This window comes from Phyllobates terribilis, unplaced genomic scaffold (assembly GCF_046119375.1).
Source record: "Phyllobates terribilis strain yellow unplaced genomic scaffold, ASM4611937v1 Scaffold_200__1_contigs__length_3551848, whole genome shotgun sequence".
Taxonomy (NCBI): domain Eukaryota; kingdom Metazoa; phylum Chordata; class Amphibia; order Anura; family Dendrobatidae; genus Phyllobates; species Phyllobates terribilis.
In genome coordinates this window covers 1,664,665-1,685,827 of record NW_027362960.1, presented here as the reverse complement: position 1 = coordinate 1,685,827, position 21,163 = coordinate 1,664,665, and the positions used below count along the sequence as shown (strand labels likewise).

General features: G+C 45.8%; 1 protein-coding gene and 1 pseudogene across 1 annotated transcript; both read right to left on the bottom strand.

Moving 5' to 3' along the window:
* Positions 1 to 21,163, bottom strand: part of LOC141213637 (uncharacterized) — an 81,967-nt pseudogene that overhangs the window by 11,533 nt on the left and 49,271 nt on the right.
* On the bottom strand, positions 1,547 to 20,504 carry LOC141213635 (oocyte zinc finger protein XlCOF29-like). Its single transcript, XM_073665249.1, has 3 exons — positions 20,412 to 20,504; positions 1,931 to 2,080; positions 1,547 to 1,803 (listed from the first exon to the last, which is right to left on the bottom strand). The coding sequence occupies exons 2-3, from the start codon at positions 2,006 to 2,008 to the stop codon at positions 1,579 to 1,581; spliced, it is 303 nt and encodes a 100-aa protein (XP_073521350.1). The 5' UTR covers positions 2,009 to 2,080; positions 20,412 to 20,504; the 3' UTR covers positions 1,547 to 1,578.

Genomic DNA, 21,163 nt, shown 5'->3' with positions numbered 1-21,163 from the left:
AGCCATCTATACACAACCGGAGGCTGCACGGCGCCATCTATACACAGCGGGAGGCCGCACGGTGCCATCTATACACAGCAAGAGGCCGCAAGGCGCCATCTATACACAGCGGGAGGCCGCACGGCGCCCCCCCAGAGACAGCGGGAGGCCGCACGCAGTCACGCACACACACAAACCTAAACAGACATATACACGCATAAACACATTTGAAACACAAAAATACATATAAACAGACATCACACAATATCTGCCTACACACTCACTCACACACTCACTCAAACACACACACACACACACTCCCGGCTCGGCTCCAGTCCTCCAGCTCCTCTCCGGTGGTAAGTAGCAGTGCAGGGCGTGCACTGCGTGACGTCACAGCTAGGAGACACAGCGGCGCACAGGGCAATGTCTCCTAGTTGTGACGCGGCCGGGCCAGCACAGGGTCCCCACTCCATCGGGGTGTCTCTCCTGCACCCCCCGCTCTGCTGTTTGATTGCCGCCGCCGCCCGCGGCGGGGAAGACACAAGCACAATTAAAGGTGCAGTGTCGCCCCTGCCATCATTATCATTACTACAAGACACAGCCGTACAGTGCGCGGCCATGCCTGAACACAGTGCCGGCAGGCGGTGGCGGCAAACAAACAGCGGCGCGGGGTGTACAGAAGGGGAGCGACTGCTATGGGGCCCCCCGGCTCACGGGCCCCATAGCAGTCGCGTGGTCTGCCGCCATTGGCGGTACACCACTGCCCAGGGGGAGGTGGATCCTCCAGGTTGTAAGTTCCATAGAAAAGGGCTTTCACAATTTCACAAAGTAATTTGAACATTTTCGGACAGAGGAGAATGTTGTGGTCAAGCTGCAAAATGGTGATCCACGATTGTGATACGGCCAGACTACACCACTGATAAAACAGCCACAGCCAGTGACTGAGAAGAATCTGTGACTTCTCTGCATTTAGTGGTTACTACTCACCTGGGTAGTCATATGTAGGAATCTCTTCTTTACACCGCTCATCACCCCTCACATATGTCTCTGTAGTATGGGTCTGATCTTCACTCTGGAACAAATATTATAAAAGTCAGATGGAGAAGTCACATCTATGATCAGCTCTAATCCCGTCATCTCCACCGTTCTCATTACACAAATATAAATACTGGTGGATAAAGCAAGACTGAACACAAGACCTTCACAGCCATCTACACATCATAGGGGAGATCTCATGACACCTTCTCTCCATCTACCTGATGATCCTGAGGAACATTGGGGTCTTCTTGTTTACAGTCCTGTGGAAGAAGAGGACGGTGACATCTCTCTGGTGTTGTCCTCTTACTGGATCGATCTGGAGGAAACACATACTGGGACTGAATTAATTATTTTCATACAGATAATTGTAGGCCGTGTGTATTTAGTCTTGTCTATTACCTGATGATGTGAGGGGCTGGGGAGTCTCCATCATGACGTCCCTGTACAGAACTTTGTGTCCTTCTAAATACTCCCACTCCTCCATGGAGAAATAGATGACGACATCCTGACACCTTATAGGAACCTGACACATACAATGATACAGTCATCCCCCCGATCCCTTCATAGTGTTACTGTATAATGTCCCCGCATTCCCAGCAGTGGCACCTCTCCAGTCAGCAGCTCAATCATCTTGTAGGTGAGTTCTAGGATCTTCTGGTCATTGATGTCCTCATGCATCAGGGGTTGAGGAGGAGGCCCCGTGATTGGGCTCAGGGGTCTTCCCCATCCCTCAGACACAAGGGCCTGACAGCGCTCACTAGAGGTCTTCTTCACTACTGTGTAATCCTGGTTATGGAGACACATTAATAAATCTCACTACAGACATTTCCAGAGTCCTCACCTCTCCAGTTTTGTCCATCTGTTATTCCCATAGATAAGAATGATGTAATGTGACGCCATTAGAATCTCTCACCTCTCCAGTAAGCCGGAAGAGGATCTCTAGGGTGAGGTGTAATATCCTCTCCGCCATCTTGTCTCTATCCATATCCATCTTTGATGGATAAATCAGGAAAATATTCTTATATAGAAGATCTCCACTGAGAGGATCCGGTGTTGTAGGTACCTGAATGACGAGAAGATGAGCTGATGGAACATCATAAAAATCCTGTTGGTATAATACAACTATTGGAGATAATGAGGGGAAACATATAAGGAGATTTATTATTTTACAGTATTTAGTTTTTTCTTTACATCTAGTAATAATACCTTTATATTTTAGGCCACAGACAACAAGCAATTTCTTCCTCGGAGTCTGCAGCTGAATACGTTTCTCATAGACTTATCTTCCATAAAGCTAATTCTCGTCTCATTTTCCGATACTGGAATTGGCATTAGCAATACTGCAGGAGATATTCATTACACGTGACATGAGAAATAACTACATGAGGAAACAACTTCTACTACGGCTCTAAAAACATATTTAGCCACAAACCGTCACTGAACATGACGCACCCCCTGGGCCGTGGGGTACTCGGTGCCGGACCGGTAGATGTTGGGGGTTGTAGTCACAGTGGCGGTGACCCGGTCCATGACCCAGGGTGGTCAATCCAAGGAGAATTTATATATAGGTTTTATAAAGAGTCCGACTACGCCACCTGTGGAATGCGGCTAAAGGGGGGCCGCTGCTGCGGAACAGTCCTCTGAAGCTAGTGGTTTTGCAGCAAGGATAGTGTGACTCCCCACAGGAAGAGTTAGCTTCAGGGCAGAGTGTGGATGCTGGTGGTTGTGCAGGGTGTTGAAGTGCAATAATAACCACAGAGTCAGTATAGTGCAGTCCCAGGGTCTTTACTCACGGTTGTTGCAGTTCAAGTTACAGGCGCCAATGTACTGGACCTCGTCGTCCTGTGCTTACTCAGAGTGGGGCTCGGTCCACCCTCAGATATTTCCAGAGCATTTATCAGGACCCCTTTCTGTGTGCCTTCCTCAGTCGTCTTCCTGCGCTGGCTCTCACCCTCCTGCCCTACGTCTCACAGTCAGTGTCCCAAGCCGGTAGCCTCGGGTCTTGGCGGGCGACCTGCAGTCCTCTGGGCCCTATGTAGCTACCTTTTCTGGTTTGTTAACTGTGGTTGTGGGCAACTGCACCTTAAAAGTACAGACGCCTCCGGTTTCTAGTTGAGCCTTGTAGTTCTCCACTAGTTAAGGGGCCGGTCCCCTCTGCGGCTTGATCCTTCCACGTTCCTGCAGATTCGGGCGTACGGTGGCCTCCAGCACTTCCCGTACCCCTAGGATCCCTTCTCTCCTTCTGGAGCCTCCCTTGCCCCTCTCTCTTCCTTTCCACTCAGGCTTGGACCTTCCCGACTAGGCCCAGCCCTGGAGCAGAGCTCCTGCAGAGCCTCTGCTCTGTCACTTCTCCACTTGACACTACTGCTGCCTTCTAGATGGTTCCATCCTCTTTTATGTTGCTCCCAGCAAGTGCTCCTCTTTTCTACTTCCTCCACCCCATCCACTACATGGTTCCCCCTTACTTGTGGTTTCCCCCACTCCAGCCAGGGACCAGGGACTGTGCTCTCCCATAGGAGCAATCTCTCCCTGCCCTCTGAAATGTGGTGTAGTGAATGCAGGTGTTAGGGTCCTGAGCCGTACTCCTTCCTTACCTGAGAGTGAGGTACCACACCTCTGGATGAGATGCAATACCTCTGTGGCGACTGAACCTTCAGGGGCACCACAAACACATCACCACCGGCTGTCTGTATGAATGTTTCCTGTCTTCCCCAGACTGCAATCTTCTATCAAGTTACAGCTCATGTCTGATTCACACACAGAAGTTTGAGGTTTTTATAAAATTTGTTTTGATTGCACAAACACCGCGGACAGTAATTATTTGATACCAAAGTCTACGTGTACAGTGTATTATGGGGTTTATTTCTGGCCTTAGGCTTTCCAATATTACAAGAAGAAAAAAAAAAGCAGATATTAAAATGTTTTAAAATAAAATTGTCACCAACAATTCTTGTAAAAAGAAAAAACATGCAAAAAGCAGAAGACACATTTTTTATTTTTTAACACGTTAAACATTTGTTTTTGGTTTTTATTTTTATATGAACTCTTTTGGGCACCAGAACATAGATGTACACCGCAGGGATGGCACAGATGCGGCTGCAACAAAATCCCTGGCAGCTTAACCACTTGCTCCTGCAAAAAGCAAACATGCCATCTAAGAAGGTGTGACAAGAGTTCGGCCCAATGCCCCTTCTTTCCCAAATGCTCAATAGTGCTTAATAATGGTTTCTGGGCCTGCAATTATTAGGCCGGGCCAGAGGCAGCATCCAATAAGTTACCTTTTAACGCCACCCTTAAACATTAGACAAAAGTTGAATGAAAGCACTGATTTTGGGGGTTTTGGTCGACTATATAATGAATTTGGGGGCCTCCCTACAAATGCAGTCAGTCATACAGACCACAGGAAAGCTGGAATATTTGTATGTATGGGGGAGTCGGGAGAGATAGCCGTCTGCCAAATGACCGTTCAGCCAACACTTATCTCATGTGTATGGGGCAGTTAGTATTACACTGACAGGCAGTGATAATACACGGCACTACAGTAGTACAGTGCATCACCTGAGCAATCAAAGGTTTGTATGTTGTATAATCGCACTAATGGGAGTTGTTTAAAAAAAGGTTTAATAAAAGTTTTAAAGTGAAAATATCATAGTTTTAGCAAAAATAAATATTCGTCACTATAGGGAAAACATGCATATAATGGGAAAATGGAGAGGGAGGTCAGCTCACTGTTTATTCAATGCATCTTGTCTGAAGATCACCGCATGGAGCCGCCTTGGTCAGGGAAATTTCAAGTAGAGAAAGGAGGAGAGATGGATTCTCCAGCATTGTCTATATTGTTAAAACCTCACATTTATTGTAAATTCATAAAAACAGTTGTGATGGCATACCACCAAGTGCCGACATAGGAAACCAATGCTTATTCCTGATTTACAACATGTGAGTCTCTGTGATACTTTTATATCATTCCCTTTCCTGGGTGTCCACTGATTTCTGAGTACTTCTCAGACAATTTGACCCTGTACTGTATGGAAGAAAAAGATAATTGTCACAGTTCCACCCCTCACTGTGTCTGGGATGCAGTTACTGACAGCTCAGCTGTCCAATCTTGTACAGGGGCATGCTGGAGCTGTCGGTAATTTGATTGACAGCTCGGTGGTCCAATCTGGTACAGGGGCGTGCTGAAGCTGTCAGTGTGTTGATTGACAGCTTGGCTGTCCAATCTGAGACTGGGAGGCACTGCCTATCTCCTGGTGTTCATCATTCCAGGTGACTGCCAGGCTACATAACTGAGCTGTTTCTCCCTGACCTCTACCAGACGTACATTCAGCTAGTGTGAGGTTTGTTTCTCTGTGCCTAAGTGTTCTGTGTATTGATATTCTGTTGCCTGACCTTGGACCTTGCTCTGCCCATCCATCTGTTTAACCCCTCCTGCTCTGATCCACTATCCTGGTATTCTGACCAACGTAATGTTACCTGACTATGCCTTTGTCTCTTCCCTCTGTTTATGATGTACCCTCCTGTTTTTTTACTCTGGACCCCTAGACTATTCTGTCTCACAACTTGGCTCAGCGTCACATTACGTCTGGCCAATACGTTTTTCTTTTTCATCTGTATGGAGACTGTTCACACGCTCTGTGACCATATGGTGAATTTGAAGCTGATGACTCAGGATCTGGCTAAGAAATGCCAGAGTCTGGAGTCATCACAATGTCAGTTGCAGGGTCAGATAACTAATCTAATGAAAATCTCGGATAACCCTCCACTGCCGGCAGTGACAGTGACGTTAGTACCCTCTGATGTATAGTTGGTCTCTCCCGAATCTGTATTAGACCTCCCTGCTAAATTTTCTGGAGAAAAAGACCAGCTTAGGGTCTTCAGGGAGAGCTGTAGGATCGTGAGGAGAGGAGTTCCAGCAGGTGGGAATAATCATGTCCCTTCTGCAAGGGTGCCCTCAGACTTGGGCATTTTCCTTGTCCCCACAAGCCCCAGAACGGTTTTCTGTTGACGCCTTCTTTGACAGTTTAGGACTGGTATATGATGAACCCAACAGGATCCAGGTCGCTGAAGCTAAGATCATGAACCTGGCTCAAGGGGGTCGTGCAGCTGAGGACTACTGTACTGAGTTCCGGCCATGGTCCACTGCAGTTCTGTGGAACGATGCAGCTCTCAGGTGCCAGTTCCACAAAGGCCTTTCCAAAACCCTTAAGGATGCCCTGATCCTCCATGAAGTTCATTGTTCCCTGGCAGAGGCCATTACCCAAGCCATACAAATGGACTGTAGAATCCATGAGAGATGTGAGGAACAACAAGCTGCCCATTATATTTCACCGGAGCAGGTCCATTTACCGGAGGTGGAGCCATTGGAGATTAAAGTTGCCAGTCTTCGTGTTGTAGACGTAGATAAGATCTCGGACTCTGCCTGTACTGTGGTCTCTCTGGACATTTTATCAAGAATTGCCCTACTTGCCCTCAAGCTAGCAAACCATCAGGAGAACGTCTGAGTGTGAGTGATGGCCAAGGAGGTCACCCAGACTCCCAGGAACCTTTTTCTTCTAAAGTACTGATAAATACAGTGTTATACTTTTAGAAACAGGTGTTATCAACATGGGTTTTCATTGACTGTGGGTCTGTTGCTAACTTTATTGAATTGGGACTGGTTCTGAAGTTAGGGTTAGGGACAGTTTGTTTAGAAAAACTCATGCAAATCTTCACCCTTGACAAGACACCATTATCTAGGAATTTAATCAAGAAGGTAACAGTGGATTTAATGCTTCAAGTGGAAGCACTCCACTTTGAATCCTTCTCATGTTTTGTGTTGGATAATTTACCTGTTGGGTTGGTACTAGGGCTTCCATGGTTGCAGATTCACAATCCTGTTATTGATTGGTGTCAGAGGGAGATTGTTAAATGAGGCCCTAATTGTTGCAAGAAATGTCTAAAAACTGAACAAATATACTCCGCTAGTCTGAAGGATCTGCCGAGGTACCTGAAGGACTTTGGAGATGTGTTCTTGGAGAAAGAGGCGAAGATACTACCTCCCCATCATCCTTATGATTGTGCTATTGATCTTATTCCTTGTGCCAAATTGCCTAAAGCTCTCCTTTACAATTTGTCTGGGCCTGAATGGGCAAGAATATGCTAACAAAAGTTTACAGAAGGGTCATATCCGTCCTTCCTCCTCTCCTGTAGCTGCCGTTTTTTTCTTCGTAAAAAAAAGAAAGATGGGGGTCTCCATCCTTGCCTCGATTTCCGAGAACTCAACAAAATCATGGTTAAAAATACGTACCCACTTCCACTCATCCACAACCTATATAGTCAGCTTCTGGGAGCTATGGTGTTCTCTAAACTTGATCTTAGAGGGGCCTACAATTTGATACACATCCGGGAGGGTGATAAGTGGAAAACAGCGTTTTTAAGGTCTGAGCGTCTGTTTGAAAACCTTGTCATTAGTGTTGAGCGAATTTGTTCAGCATTTCGGAGCTGATTTTTTGTCGCGAAAAAGTCGGAACCCTGCACACAAACACGAATTTTAAATGCCAAACAAATTCGCTCAACACTACTTGTCATGCCATTTGGGTTATTAAATGCACATGTCCGTGTTGTGTTACAAAGATTAAGTGAGAACTCTTTGTGTGCTAAATTTGAGAAATGTGTTTGTTCTGTTCAGGAAATTTCATTCTTGGGGTTCATCTTGTCAGCAGAAGGGTTTAAGATGGACCCTTGGAAGGTACAGGCCATAATTGACTGGGTTCAGCTTCGTGATCTCAAGCCTTTGGAGCATTTTGTGGGATTCGCCAACTATTATAGGAAATTTATCAAGAGGTTTTCTCAGATTGTATAACCTCTTACTGACCTTACACGTAAGGGGGCAAATCTCAAGGTGTGGTCACAGAGTGCTATCAGGGCTTTTGAAAAATGAAAAGAGTGTTTCATGCCACTTCCCATTCTGATCTAACCGGATCTCAAAGAGCCATCCATTGTAGAGGTGGATGCTTCGGAGGTCGGAGTGGGGGCGGTTTTGTCGCAGGGGTCCAAAACTCTGACTAACTTGCGTCCATGGGCTTTTTTGTCTAAATAATTTTCGGCAGAAACAAGTTATGATGTTGGGAATCGTGAGTTACTTTCTGTAAAATTAGCCTTTGAGGAATGGAAGCATTTTTTGGAGGAGCGGTTCATCCAGTTACTGTGGTCACTGATCAGAAGAATCTAGCTTACATTGAATCAGCTAAAAGATAAACTCCCACAGAGGCATTACATTCAGACCAGGGTCTAAGAAAGCTGACGCATTATCTTGTAGTCTCGATTCAGTTTCTCCTCCAGAACCTCCATCCTCCATTATTCCTCAGGGTATTGTGGTTTCTATGGTAACCTCAGAATTGGAAAAGGAGATCCATAACGCCCAGTCATTGGCTTCTCCGGACACTCCAGGATCTAAATCATTTGTGCCTGTGTACCTAAGATTGTGTGTGTTACAAGAATTTCATGATTCCGTCTTAAGTGGTCAACCTGGGGTTACTGCTACATGGAAAGTCATTACCAGACTTTTTTGGTGGCTGTCCATGCATAATGATATCAAAGATTTTGTACCTGCTTGTGATGCCTGCGCACGCGCTAAAGTCAGTCACATCCGGCCGTCCGGGGAATTGGCTCCACTGCCAATTCTAGAAAGGCCATGGACTCATTTGTCCATGGATTTCATCATGGATTTGCCTCTGTCTGGTGGGAAAATTGCTATCTGGGTGGTAGTTGACCGATTCAGCAAACAAGCTCATTTTGTTCCTTTGTCAGGATTACCTAATGCAGAGACACTCTCCAAGTTGTTTATTTCTCATATTGTAAGTTACGTGGTATCCCTCTTAACATTTTGTCTGATAGGGGAGTACAATTTGTCTTCAAGTTCTGGAGAGCTTTTTGTAATAAGGTCAGGATTAACTTGTCCTTTTCATCTGCTTACCACCCTGAGACCAACGGTCAGACTGAGAGGACAAATCAATCTTTGGAACAAATTTTAAGGTGCTTTGTGGCAGCTCAGCAGGAGGACTGGTCTTCGTTTTTACCTCTTGCTGAATTTGCATTTAACAGTCGAGTACAGTCTACTGGAACCTCTCCGTTTTTCTGTAATTATGGATTGAATCCCCATTTCGGTGAATTTTCTAGGATTAGTTCTAAATGTCCTGGGGTGGAAGTTGCCGTACAAATACTTGGAGATGTCTGGAAGGAGGTTCAGAAGAATATTGGACCACTTAGACTCGCCAAAAACAGAAGGCCGATAGAAGACGTTCAGTGGGTCCTGTTTTTAAGATCGGGGATAAGGTTTGGTTGTCATCCAGGAACTTTAAACTTCAAGTGCCGTCTGCAAAATTGGGTCCAAAGTTTATTGGTCCACATGAGATCGTTGAGGTGGTCAATCCAGTGGCATTCAGATTAAAGCTTCCTCCATCCCTTCGCATCCCTAATGTCTTCCATAAATCCCCATTAAAGGCGTTTATCCCTTCGGTATTATCTCTCTCATCCCCGCCTCCTCCAGCGTCAGTCGACGATGGCTTAGAGCATGAGGTTCAGAGGGTGGTGGATTCTCGTAGGGTCCGAAATTCCCTCCAATACCTCATCCACTGGAGGGGATACGGACCAGAGGAGAGATCCTAGGTCTCTGCTTGAGATGTGAAGGCCGATCAGTTAGTCAGGGCCTTCCATCTAAAGTTTCCTGGGAAGCCTTGGGGTCCGGTGGCCTCCCTTAGAAGAGGGGGTACAGTCAAGGTTCCACCCCTCACTGTGTCTGGGATACAGTTACTGACAACTCAGCCATCCAATCTTGTACAGGGGCATGCTGGAGCTGTCGTTACTTTGACAACTCGGTGGTCCAATCTGGTATAGAGGCGTGCTGAAGCTGTCAGTGTGATGATTGCCTGCTCGGCTGTCCAATCTGAGACTGGGTGGCACTGGCTATCTCCAGGTGTTCCTCATTCCAGGTGACTGCCAGGCTACATAACTAGCTGTTTCTCCCTGACCTCTGCCAGACGTACATTCAGCTAGTGTGAGGTTTGTTTCTCTGTACCTAAGTGTTCTGTGTATTGATATTCTGTTGCCTGACCTTGTTCTGACCATCCGTCTGTTTAACCCCTTCTGCTCTGATCCGCTATCCTCCTGGTATTCTGACCAACATAACGTCACCTGACTAAGCCTTAGCCTCTTCCTTCTGTTTATGACGTACCCTCCTGGCTTTTAACTCCGGACTCCTCGGCTATTCTGTCTCACAGCTTGGCTGTGAAAAGTGACTCAGCGTCACAATAATACACAAATACAACTCATGCATGAGATATTCAATAAAATCACTGAAAATCAAAAACAAATACAATTAATTGCACTGTAATATTAAATCCTGTCTGATGTTCATTCCCTGTGGGGCTCTAGTTTGTAATTTAAAAATCCAATGTGACTCTCTATTCAACATTTTTCTTTTCATATCTCCACCTTTTAATGGTTTATAAGCCTTTTCTATTCCTAAAATCTGAAGGATAAAATATCCCCTTTATACATAGTAACATAGTAACGTAGGTTGAATAAAGACCTAGGTCCATCAAGTTCAACCTTTCTCCCCCAATTGCACTCCCTACGCTAACACTAAACTAACTTACTGGAACCAGGCCTCACAAATGTATTACCATTTTTATTATTATTGCACTATTACAGTTACAAATGAACCAGTTTATAGTTTTTTAATTAGTTTTATTTTTTGTATTACTCATATGGTATTACTAAAATCCCTGTACTTAAATCTGTTGATCCAGAAGAAGGCAAAAACCCCAGGACACATTCAGACAATTTGCATCCTTCTTGACCCCGAGAAAAAGCGATCAGTACAAGAACCCTGGATCAAATGTACTACTATAGGTGTAACATTTTGTATAATTTAACTGTAACCCACAATATTACCTGTGTCAAGGAAATCATTCAGCCCTTTTTTGAAAGCTGATATAGTGTCTGCCATTACTACCTACTGTAGTAGGGAATTCCACAGCCCAACTGCTCTTAGTGCAAAGAACCATTTCCTGTTTAGGTGCCGGAATCACCTTTCTTTCACCCGTAATGATTGCCCCCTGGTCCTTAGTATAGTCTTTGGAAGGAATAAGTCATGTGCTAGACCTTTGTATTGACCACACATATATCTATACATGTAGATGAGATCCCCTCTGAGGCGTCGTTTTTCTAAGCTAAACAAGCTCAACTTTTTCAACCTCTTATCATATGAGAGGTCTACCATTCTATATAATAATCTAGTTGCCCGCCTTTGAACTGACTCTAACTTCTGAATATCCTTTTTAAAATGTGGAGCCCAAAACTGGATCCCATATTCCAGATGTGGCCTCACCAGTGATTTATAAAGGGGTAACAATACGTTGGGATTGCAGGATTTTATTTCTCTTTTTATACACCCTAAAATCTTGTTTGATTTTGCTGCTTGACATTGAGCACTGCTTCTCAGCTTACTTGTAACCAGAATACCCAAATCCTTCTCCTGTTCTGTAGTCCTGAGTATACTCCCACTTAATGTATATGCAGCAATAGGATTACTCCATCTTATGTGCATTACTCTACATTTATCTACATTTAAACTTAATCTGCCAAGTGTTTGCCCATTCAGTCATCTTATCCAGATCGTTCTGCAATATCGTAATGTCAAGATCAGATTTTAATATCCTACATAGTTTGGTATCGTCAGCAAAAACTGGCACTTTACTTACAATCCCATTCCCAAGGTCATTAATAAAGAGGTTAAAAAGAATTGTTCCTAGCACAGATCCCTGTAGCACCCCACTGCTGACTATGTCCTATTTAGAGAATGTACCATTTATGACGACTCTTTGTTTCCTATCATTTAGCCAATTCCTTACCCATCTACATATAGTTCCCCCAAGTCATTGCTTCTGTAGCTTCAGTATAAGGCTGCTATGTGGTACAGTATCAAATGCCTTTGCAAAGTCCAGGTAAATCACATCAGCCACATTACCAACATCTAGATTTGCACTTATCCCCTCATAGAACCCCAACATGTTGGTTAGACACTACCTATTTTTCATGAATCCGTGCTGATTATCATTTATTATATTATTCTCTGCAATATATCTCTGCAGGTCATCTCTTATGATGCCCTCAAAAACTATGCACACTACTGATGTCAGACTTACTGGACGGTAGTTACCTGGATCCACCTTCTTACCTTTCTTAAATATCGGTACATTTGCTATCCTCCAATCCTGTGGCACTACCCCTGTTACAAGAGTGTCTAAGAATAAGAGATGCAGCGGTTTGTCAATTACTGAGCTCAATTCCCTCAGTATCCGTGGATGAATACCATCTGGTCCAGGGGATTTGACAATGTTTAATTTTCTCAGACGCAGGCGTACTTCTTTTTGTGTTAAACTATTTATATTAGGAGGTGAACTTTGATTTTTGCCCTCTTGAAAGAACCCTGAAACAGACTGTTTGTTGGTAAACACGTATGAAAAGTGTCTGCTTAATATCTCAGCCTTTTCTTTGTCCTCTATAATTATCTTGTTATTATTGTCTTTTAAGGGGCCAATACCATCTGATTTACTCTTTTTGGCATTGATGTATGCATAAAATTTTTGGGAATTTAATGTCTCTGTCAATTTGTTTCTCTGTAGATAATTTTGCTAGGTTGATTTATTTTTACATTTCTTATTTAGGTCTTTATACTACTGAAATGCTATTTCTGTATTCTCGGCCTTCAAGATTTTGAATGCCCTTTGTTTTTGTCTTATTAAACTTTGTACTGTCTTATTTATCCATAATGGTTTCTTTTTATTCCTGGTTCCTTTTTATTCCAGGGTATAAATTTTCTACAGGAATCTAGTAGTATTTCCTTAAACATCACCCATTTACATTTGGTATTCCCAGTTACCATGATATGGTCCCAGTCTACACAATTAAGTTCTTCCCTTAATTTGTTGAAATCAGCTTTCCTAAAGTTCCAGGTTTTAGCATTTTCGTTTTGAAATGTTTTATTAAATATTACATTGAAACTTATCATATTATGGTCGCTGTTTCCCAAATGCTCCCGGACCTCTAGATCTGAAATTGTATCTGGTCTATTTGACAGCACCAGATCCAGCAGATTACCTCCCCTGGTTGGTTCATCTACCAACTGAGAGAGGTAATTGTTCTGAACTGTGGATAAGAATTTGCAGCTTTTAGCACAAAAGATTCTATGTCCCAATGAAAATCTGGATAGTTAAAATCCCCCATAATAAGGACCCTATTATTATTTGCTGCATTTTTAATTTGTTCCAACATTTCGTCCTCTAGAAGTTCAGCTATATTAGGAGGCTTGTAACAAACTCCTCTTAGCAGCTTTCCATTATTGCCATCCCCATGTACATTTACCCAAATTGACTCTACATTGTCGCAGCTCCCACCAATGTTGTCATTGAGCACAGATTTTAAGTTGGATCTTACGAAAATACACAGACCTCCACCTTTTTTCTCTTTCTTGTCCTTTCTAAATGTAGTGTATCCCTCTATATTTGTCACCCAGTCATGGCTTTCATCCAGCCAGGTTTCTGTAATACCCACCACATCGTATTCTCTGACCGACATAAGAGTCTCCAGTTCAGCCATTTTGTTTGCAAGACTTCTTGCATTTGCTAGTAGACATTTAATACAATTAGCAAATTTCCTACTCAACTCCTTACTTTCCTTGCTTATCCCAGCTCCCCCTAGATCCTCCATAGCCCCTACTCTCCCACTCTGTCTCGTCTATCTAACCCCTTATAAGCATGACTACCCTCCCCCCAGATCTTAGTTTAAAAGCTCCCCCATCCGTCTGACCATTTTTTCCCCCAGCAAAGCTGCACCTTCCCCTATTGAGATGCAACCCATCCCTACCGTAGAGCCTGTAGCCAACCGCGAAATCGGCACAGTTCTCCATGAGCCCAAACCCTTCCTTCCTGCACTAATTTCTAAGCCACTGATTTATCTCTCTAAGCTCCCGACGTGTTTCTAGTGACGCAGGTGGCACCGGCAGTATTTGTGAAAACACCACCTTTGAGATCCTGGTCTTCAGCTTCCCTGTACTCATTTTTAAGGACCTTCCACCTCCCTCTAACTTTGTCATTAGTACCAATGCGTACCATGAACAGTGGGTTTTCCCCAGCTCCACCCAACAATCTGTCTATCCGATCCGCAATATGTTGAACCCGAGCACCCGCGTTGTTTTTGTGAAAAAAGTGTCTTGAAACCACAGACACGTTTAATGTTGTGGGATTGATGGCGTTGGATAATTGTCTGCTAATATAGTTTTTTGCGGACCTGACGTGCATCCCACATATTGTAGTTAACTCTCTATACACTATTAAATAGATGACCCCTATAGTGTTACAATTGATGAAATTGTGTATTGCAAATTGTTGTCCCGTTAGGTTTTCTTCAAATGTGTCGGTTTTATAAACATAGTTGCATGTTTTACAGGGTGTATGTCCACATTTAAAAAAAAAACTTATAGGATAACCAAGTCACATTGCGTTTGATATTTGTTTCTTGAAAATAACTAGTTGAAAGTATTCCGCCTAGTGTAGAAGCCTTTATGGATACAAAACTCAAACAAAATATGCAAAAGAATTTACAAAGTCTGGAGGATGGATCTCAGACATCAAAAAAACTAAGTTTGAAAGAGATATCAAAGACTACGAGTCAAATTCAATTTACACATGGAAATGAAACAAACCAAGAGCTACTGTTTTGAAATACAGGTCACACAATAAATTCAAAGGAAATAGAGGAGAGCGGAGGTCAGCTTCACATATCCTAATGTGTCCATGGGTTCCTCTAATTATAATTCTCTGAGGACTAATCTGATGTATCAGTGGGATCAACTAAAGACAGAACAAAAATAAATTCTCAAGTATTCCCCACAATTCAGCACAAAACAACGGGCGGGCAGAAAGCACAAACGTGCCCGGATATGTGCGTTCCATGCCGGAGTGCATCACAGTCTCGGAAGCATGCGTTCCACACCAGAGAGCATAATGGTTTTGGATTGCATTCCACCAACATAAGATTTTTCTATCTCTGAGATCAGCGTCATGGGAAACTAAAAACAAATATTGCACATTCTCCCATCATGCAATAAGCATGTAGATCTACTTTATCACTACAAAAAATATGGGATGATGGCCCTCAGTATATTCCTAAATGGTCAAATTTCCCCTCTATTGCACAATTAGAGATACACAAGGATCACCACACTTGTTAATTATGAAATAGTATAAGTGGAATATAATTGATAAGTAATAATTCAGATATAGAAGCTCAGATATCTCGAAGTACAACAATATGTAAACCCCATTCACAGGGAACCAAGTAGCAATGGGTAGAGTATACAATCCAAAAATATAATCCAGAATGGGTCTGTATTCACACTAAACAGGCATAGGAAATTTTCTCATTGAGTCCCTTAGACTGGATTCACTGGCCCCTAACAATCCACTCACTTTCTTTTTTGAGGATACATCTATTGTGATCTTCTCCTCTCACATTGGGTTTAACAACCACAATGATACAAAAGGAGATGTCTCCGGTTTCACCGCAATGTACACTGTTCATGTCTCTCGCTAATGGGGTTTCCCAACCATGGCATATATCACCCAAATGCCCCCCAACCTCCTCCTAGACTCCCTCTTGATCTTGCCTACATAATCTAGGGGGCAGGTGCATGTGACCATATATACTAGTCCTGAGGTTTTACAGTTCGAATAATCCCACTGGAAAAAAGATTTCAACCATGGAGGAGCTCAAGAAACATTTACATGGTCTCATCCAATTACATGTACAATGTCGTTCAAATCTAAAGAAACCGCAGATTCCTCTATCTAGCCAAGTCCCCTTGGGTGCAGGTTTTTTATAGAAATTATGCACTAAATGGTCCCTAATGGACCAACCCTTTCTGAAAGTTATTGTAGGAATAGATCCCACAGCACCCTCAGGTCCGGGATAGTCACAAGTATATCCCAGTGTTTTCTGAGGATATGAAAGATACAGTCACTCTGTCATAAGTTTTTCTTACTCGTGTAGTCCAATATTTTTCTTGGTCTCATGGATTGGTATGGAGGAGCGTTTGGCTCTCCCATTTTTCTGCAAACGACGTGAAATCCAAAATGTTCCATGAGTACCCTTTTTCCCTGAATCTGATGTTCAGGTCTATTGCCTGTATATTAAAATCTGTGACATTAGAGCAGTACCCTCTCAACCATAAAAATTGGCCCCTGGGTATTCCTCTTTTTATGGAGATGGGTTGGTGGTTATCCCACTTCAATAGTTTATTAGTGCTTGAAGGTTTATGGTAGATGTGTGTTCTTAGGGTCCCATCCCAATCTTTCTTGATTAGTACATCCAAGAACGGCAACTGGTAATAATTAAACTCTGATATAAATCTCAGGCCCACTCTATGGATATTGAGTTCCCTGACAAATTCAAAACATTGTTCACTCGTCCCTGACCAGATGATAAAAATGTAGTCAATATATTTGTATCATACCCCAATATATGGATGTCATGACTTATTATCATCCCTGAATATTGTAGATTCCTCCCACCAGCCCAGGAATAGGTTAGCAGTACCCCTGAGCTTGTGGAAGTACTTCCTGTCAAAAAGCAATACGTAATGAGTAAGAGTGAATTTTAGAAGATTCTCCATGAAGTCATTATGTCTGCTACACTCCATTGATCTCGATTTCAATAAATGTCTTACTCCTCTGATACCAGCCTCATGCGGTATATTACTGTATAAAGCCTCGATATCTAGTAAGGCCTGCTCCCCTACATGGATGTATATGTGGGGCCCCTGCGAGTTCAGTTGCCACAGAGGTACTGCATCTCACCCAGAGGTGTGGTATCTCACTCTCAGGTAAGGATAGAGTGCTGCTCAGGACCCAAACACTTGCATCCAACACTACACTACTCCAGACCAGCAGGAGGGGCAAGATGCGTCGCGCTTCCTGCTGAGCCCTGTCCCTGGCTGGAGTGGGGGGGGACCAAAGTAGGGGGAACCATGTAGTGGGTGTGGGTGGAGGAAGAAGTTCAGATGAGCACTTGTTAGGACAGTATATAGAGTGAAGCCATCTTGAAAGGACAGGTCAGTCAGTCAGAGCAGTCTGAGAGGAAGAGTTGGGAGCAGGAGCTCTGCAGGTGCTCGGCTCAGGAGGAGGGCCTAGAGAGAGGCCCAGGACAGACTGAGTAGGAGAGGAGCCGGAGGAAGGCTCCAGGAACGAGGAAGGGATCCCAGGGGTACGGGCAGTGCTGGAGGCCACCCGTACACCCGAATCTGCCAGGCGGTGGAGGGATTGAGCCGCAGAGGGGACCAGCCCCTAACTAGTGACAATTACAAAGTTCAACTAGAAACTGAAGGCTTCTGTACTTTCAGGGTGCAGTTGCCACATCCGTACTCAAGTCGCCAAAAAGGTAACCACATAGGATCCAGGAAACTCCAGGTTGCCCAGAAAGATCCGAGGATACCGGCTTGGGACATTGTTTGGCGAGGCTCAGGGCAAGGAGGGTGAGCGCCAGTGTGGCTCCCCTGAGGGTTCAGTCGCCACAGGTGTACTGCACCTCATGGAAAGAGGTGTGGTACTTCCTCTCCGAGGTAAGGATGGAGCACCACACCGGACCCCACCACACATCCAACACTACACACTCCCATTCTGAAGGGGGTTTAGAGCACAATGTGCTGCCCCGGTCCTGAATGGAGGAGTATGGGGGGAACCAAAAGTAGGGGGAATCTTAGTGAGGATGGAGGAAGCACTTTACGGTTACACCAATGGATCCATATAAATATGGAGTCCATCTTTAATACAGGGTCTTTGGTCGCAGTTCCCTGGAGGAGCCAGACAGTACAAGCTGCAGATGCCTCAGGAGGCTGCGATGCCCGGTCTCAGGCCTTGAGATTGGGGACTTGGGCAGAATTGAGTTACAGCAAGCTCTGTCCAAGTAAGAGGGCCTAGGAGGGGAGCAGAGGAGAAGAGCTCCGCAGGCGAAAGGATCTCAACGGGTGCTGACGGAGCAGAGTCGACACCGGCTACCCTTGTTCTGACTGGGTCAGAGAGACTCCTGCCACAAAAGGGGGTACCAGTCCCCGATTATCTGACTTTGTACTCCATGTCTCTGTCAGAAAAGTCCGGAGGCTGAAGTGGATCCCAGGGGGAATACGGACGGAGCGGAGTCACCACCTGTATTCCTTTAATCTGCGTCTATCCAGAGGAACCCCAGCCTTGAGCCATGTTTACACTCCAGTCACCAATAAAGGACTTAGGCGGTCCGAGTGCTAGAAGTCACCTTCAACGGACATTGCAGTACCTGTACGGGACTTTAATGGGGCACGAGGCGGTTCTAGTACGGTAGGAGAGAGGAACATTCCGGTGCAGGGTTCTTGTCTGGTGCAGCCGAGCTACCCGGAGTGTGCTGAACCCCATCCTGGTGGCCGCAGTATGCCGTGAGGAACAAAGAGAAGCTTTGTGGCTGAAAACAAGTCTACCGTGAGTAAAAACCTGGATGACTTCATACACCGCCTCTTCTCTCTCATTTCTGCGCAGCACCGTGACCACCATTCCTCTGCACTGCACTTCTTCTACCCTGCCCTGAGGCCTAGCTCCACCTGCGGGGAGCTATAACATCCTGGCTGCCAAAACACCGGCCTTAGAGGACTGCTGCAGCGCTGGTGGTCCTCACCAGAAACCACAGGTGGCGTAGTCGACAAATAACCACTCTTCCACTAAAGCCCATATTTTTAATGTGTGCGCCCTGGGCACGGACCGGGCCAAGGCCGCGACTGCATCCACCCCTACAAACACCGGCCCGCCGTCCGAGTACACCTTTTCCCAGGGAGGGCTGACGCTACCGAGTAGTGGGTCACACACCAGCGCAGGAAGACGGCTGAGAAGGACATATAGAACGGGGTCCTGTCAGGCACTCTTGAAATACCTGAGGGATTGCTGAACCCCTGTCCGGTGAACGCAGCACGACGTGGGTGGTTGTAATCCGGAAAGTGTAACCTGAGGAACTTAACAACTGTGAGTAAACCCTGAAGACTGCACCCCGCTGTCTCTGAGAAATAATTGCTGCGCCATCACCCCCTGCACTACACCGCACCACAATTGCAACATCTATAACATGTCAGCACAGCCCTGGAGCTAAGGTCTACCTGTGGAGAGCTAAATCAACTCTGCTGCATTAACAACAGCTCCAGAGGACCTGCTCCGCAGCGGCGGCTCCCTTTAGCCGCATACCACAGGTGGCGTCATGAACATTTATATAAAAACTATAAATCCCCTGTAAATTATCACCTTTTTATTGACCGCCCTGGGTCACGGACCGGGTCACCGCCACTGTGACATCTCCCCTAGCAATGACCGGCCGGGCACCGAGTATCCCACGACCCAGGGGGCGCGTCATATACATGCTCGAGGGTATACATATAGGGGAGCAGGCAAAGGTAAAACCAATTCCAGAGGGATTATTCCAGCTGTAAAACCTCAGGACCTATTCTAACTGTATGACCTCAGGCGGTACTGTGGGTACATTACACTGTGTGGGGGCATCATACATCCTGCATAAGGGGCATTACACTGTGTGGGGGCATCATACATCCTGCATAAGGGGCATAATGGGGGCATTACACTGTGTGGGGGCATCATACACACTGCATAAGGGGCATAATGGGGACATTACACTGTGTGGGGGCATCATACATCCTGCATAAGGGGCATAATGGGGGCATCATACATCCTGCATAAGGGGCATATTGGGGGAATTACACTGTGTGGGGGCATCATACATCCTGCATAAGGAGCATAATGGGGGCATCATACATCCTGCATAAGGGGCATAATGGGGACATTACACTGTGCGGGGGCATCATACATCCTGCATAAGGGGCATAATGGGGGCATCATACATCCTGCATAAGGGGCATATTGGGGGAATTACACTGTGTGGGGGCATCATACATCCTGCATAAGGAGCATAATGGGGGCATCATACATCCTGCATAAGGGGCATAATGGGGGCATTACACTGTGGGGGGCATCATGCAGTATTAAGAGGCATAATGGGGGCAATACACTGTGTGGGGGGCATCATACATCCTGCATAAGGGGCATAATGGGGGCATTACACTGTGGGGCCAGTAAAGGGGTCCTGTACTATGAGAACAATACGTTTCCTCCCTTCCTGTCTCCATAGTTGGGTCGTATGTATCTATTACAGGAAACAGAACAAAAACCTTATGATTCTTATAAAGGGGCAACACAAGACCCCAAAAGAGTCTCGGCGCTGAAGGGGTTAATGCCCCCTGCGCCCAGTAATGGGGGATCTCCACATACCTCCACCTGCAGAGCCGCCACCACATATATGGCTGCTCTGTGCGCACAGGAGCTGTGATGAGGTCACAGGAGGGGAGGAGTCAGGGGTCACATGATCAGGGGCCTCAGTGGATGCAGGACTCTGCTGTGCTGGTTGTCATGGTGCTGGATGAGCTGAAGTTTATGTGTGGGGTCAGGAGGGGTTTACAGTGTGGATGTAGCAGAGCCGCGTGTGTACGAGGTGTACGGAGCAGAGCCGCGTGTGTACGAGGTGTATGGAGCAGAGCCGTGTGTGTACGAGGCGTACGGAGCGGAGCCGCGTGTGTACGAGGTGTACGGAGCAGAGCCGCGTGTGTACGAGGTGTACGGAGCAGAGCCGCGTGTGTACGAGGTGTACGGAGCGGAGCCGCGCGTGTACGAGGCGTACGGAGCGGAGCCGCGTGTGTACGAGGTGTACGGAGCAGAGCCGTGTGTGTACGAGGTGTACGGAGCAGAGCTGCGCTTGTACGAGGTGTACGGAGCGGAGCCGCGTGTGTACGAGGTGTACGGAGCAGAGCCGCGTGTGTACGAGGTGTACGGAGCGGAGCCGCGTGTGTACGAGGTGTACGGAGCGGAGCCGCGTGTGTACGAGGTGTACGGAGCGGAGCCGCGTGTGTACGAGGTGTACGGAGCGGAGCCTTGTGCGTACGAGGTGTACGGAGCGGAGTCGCGTGTGTACGAGGTGTACGGAGCGGAGCCGCGCATGTACGAGGTGTACGGAGCGGAGCCGCGCG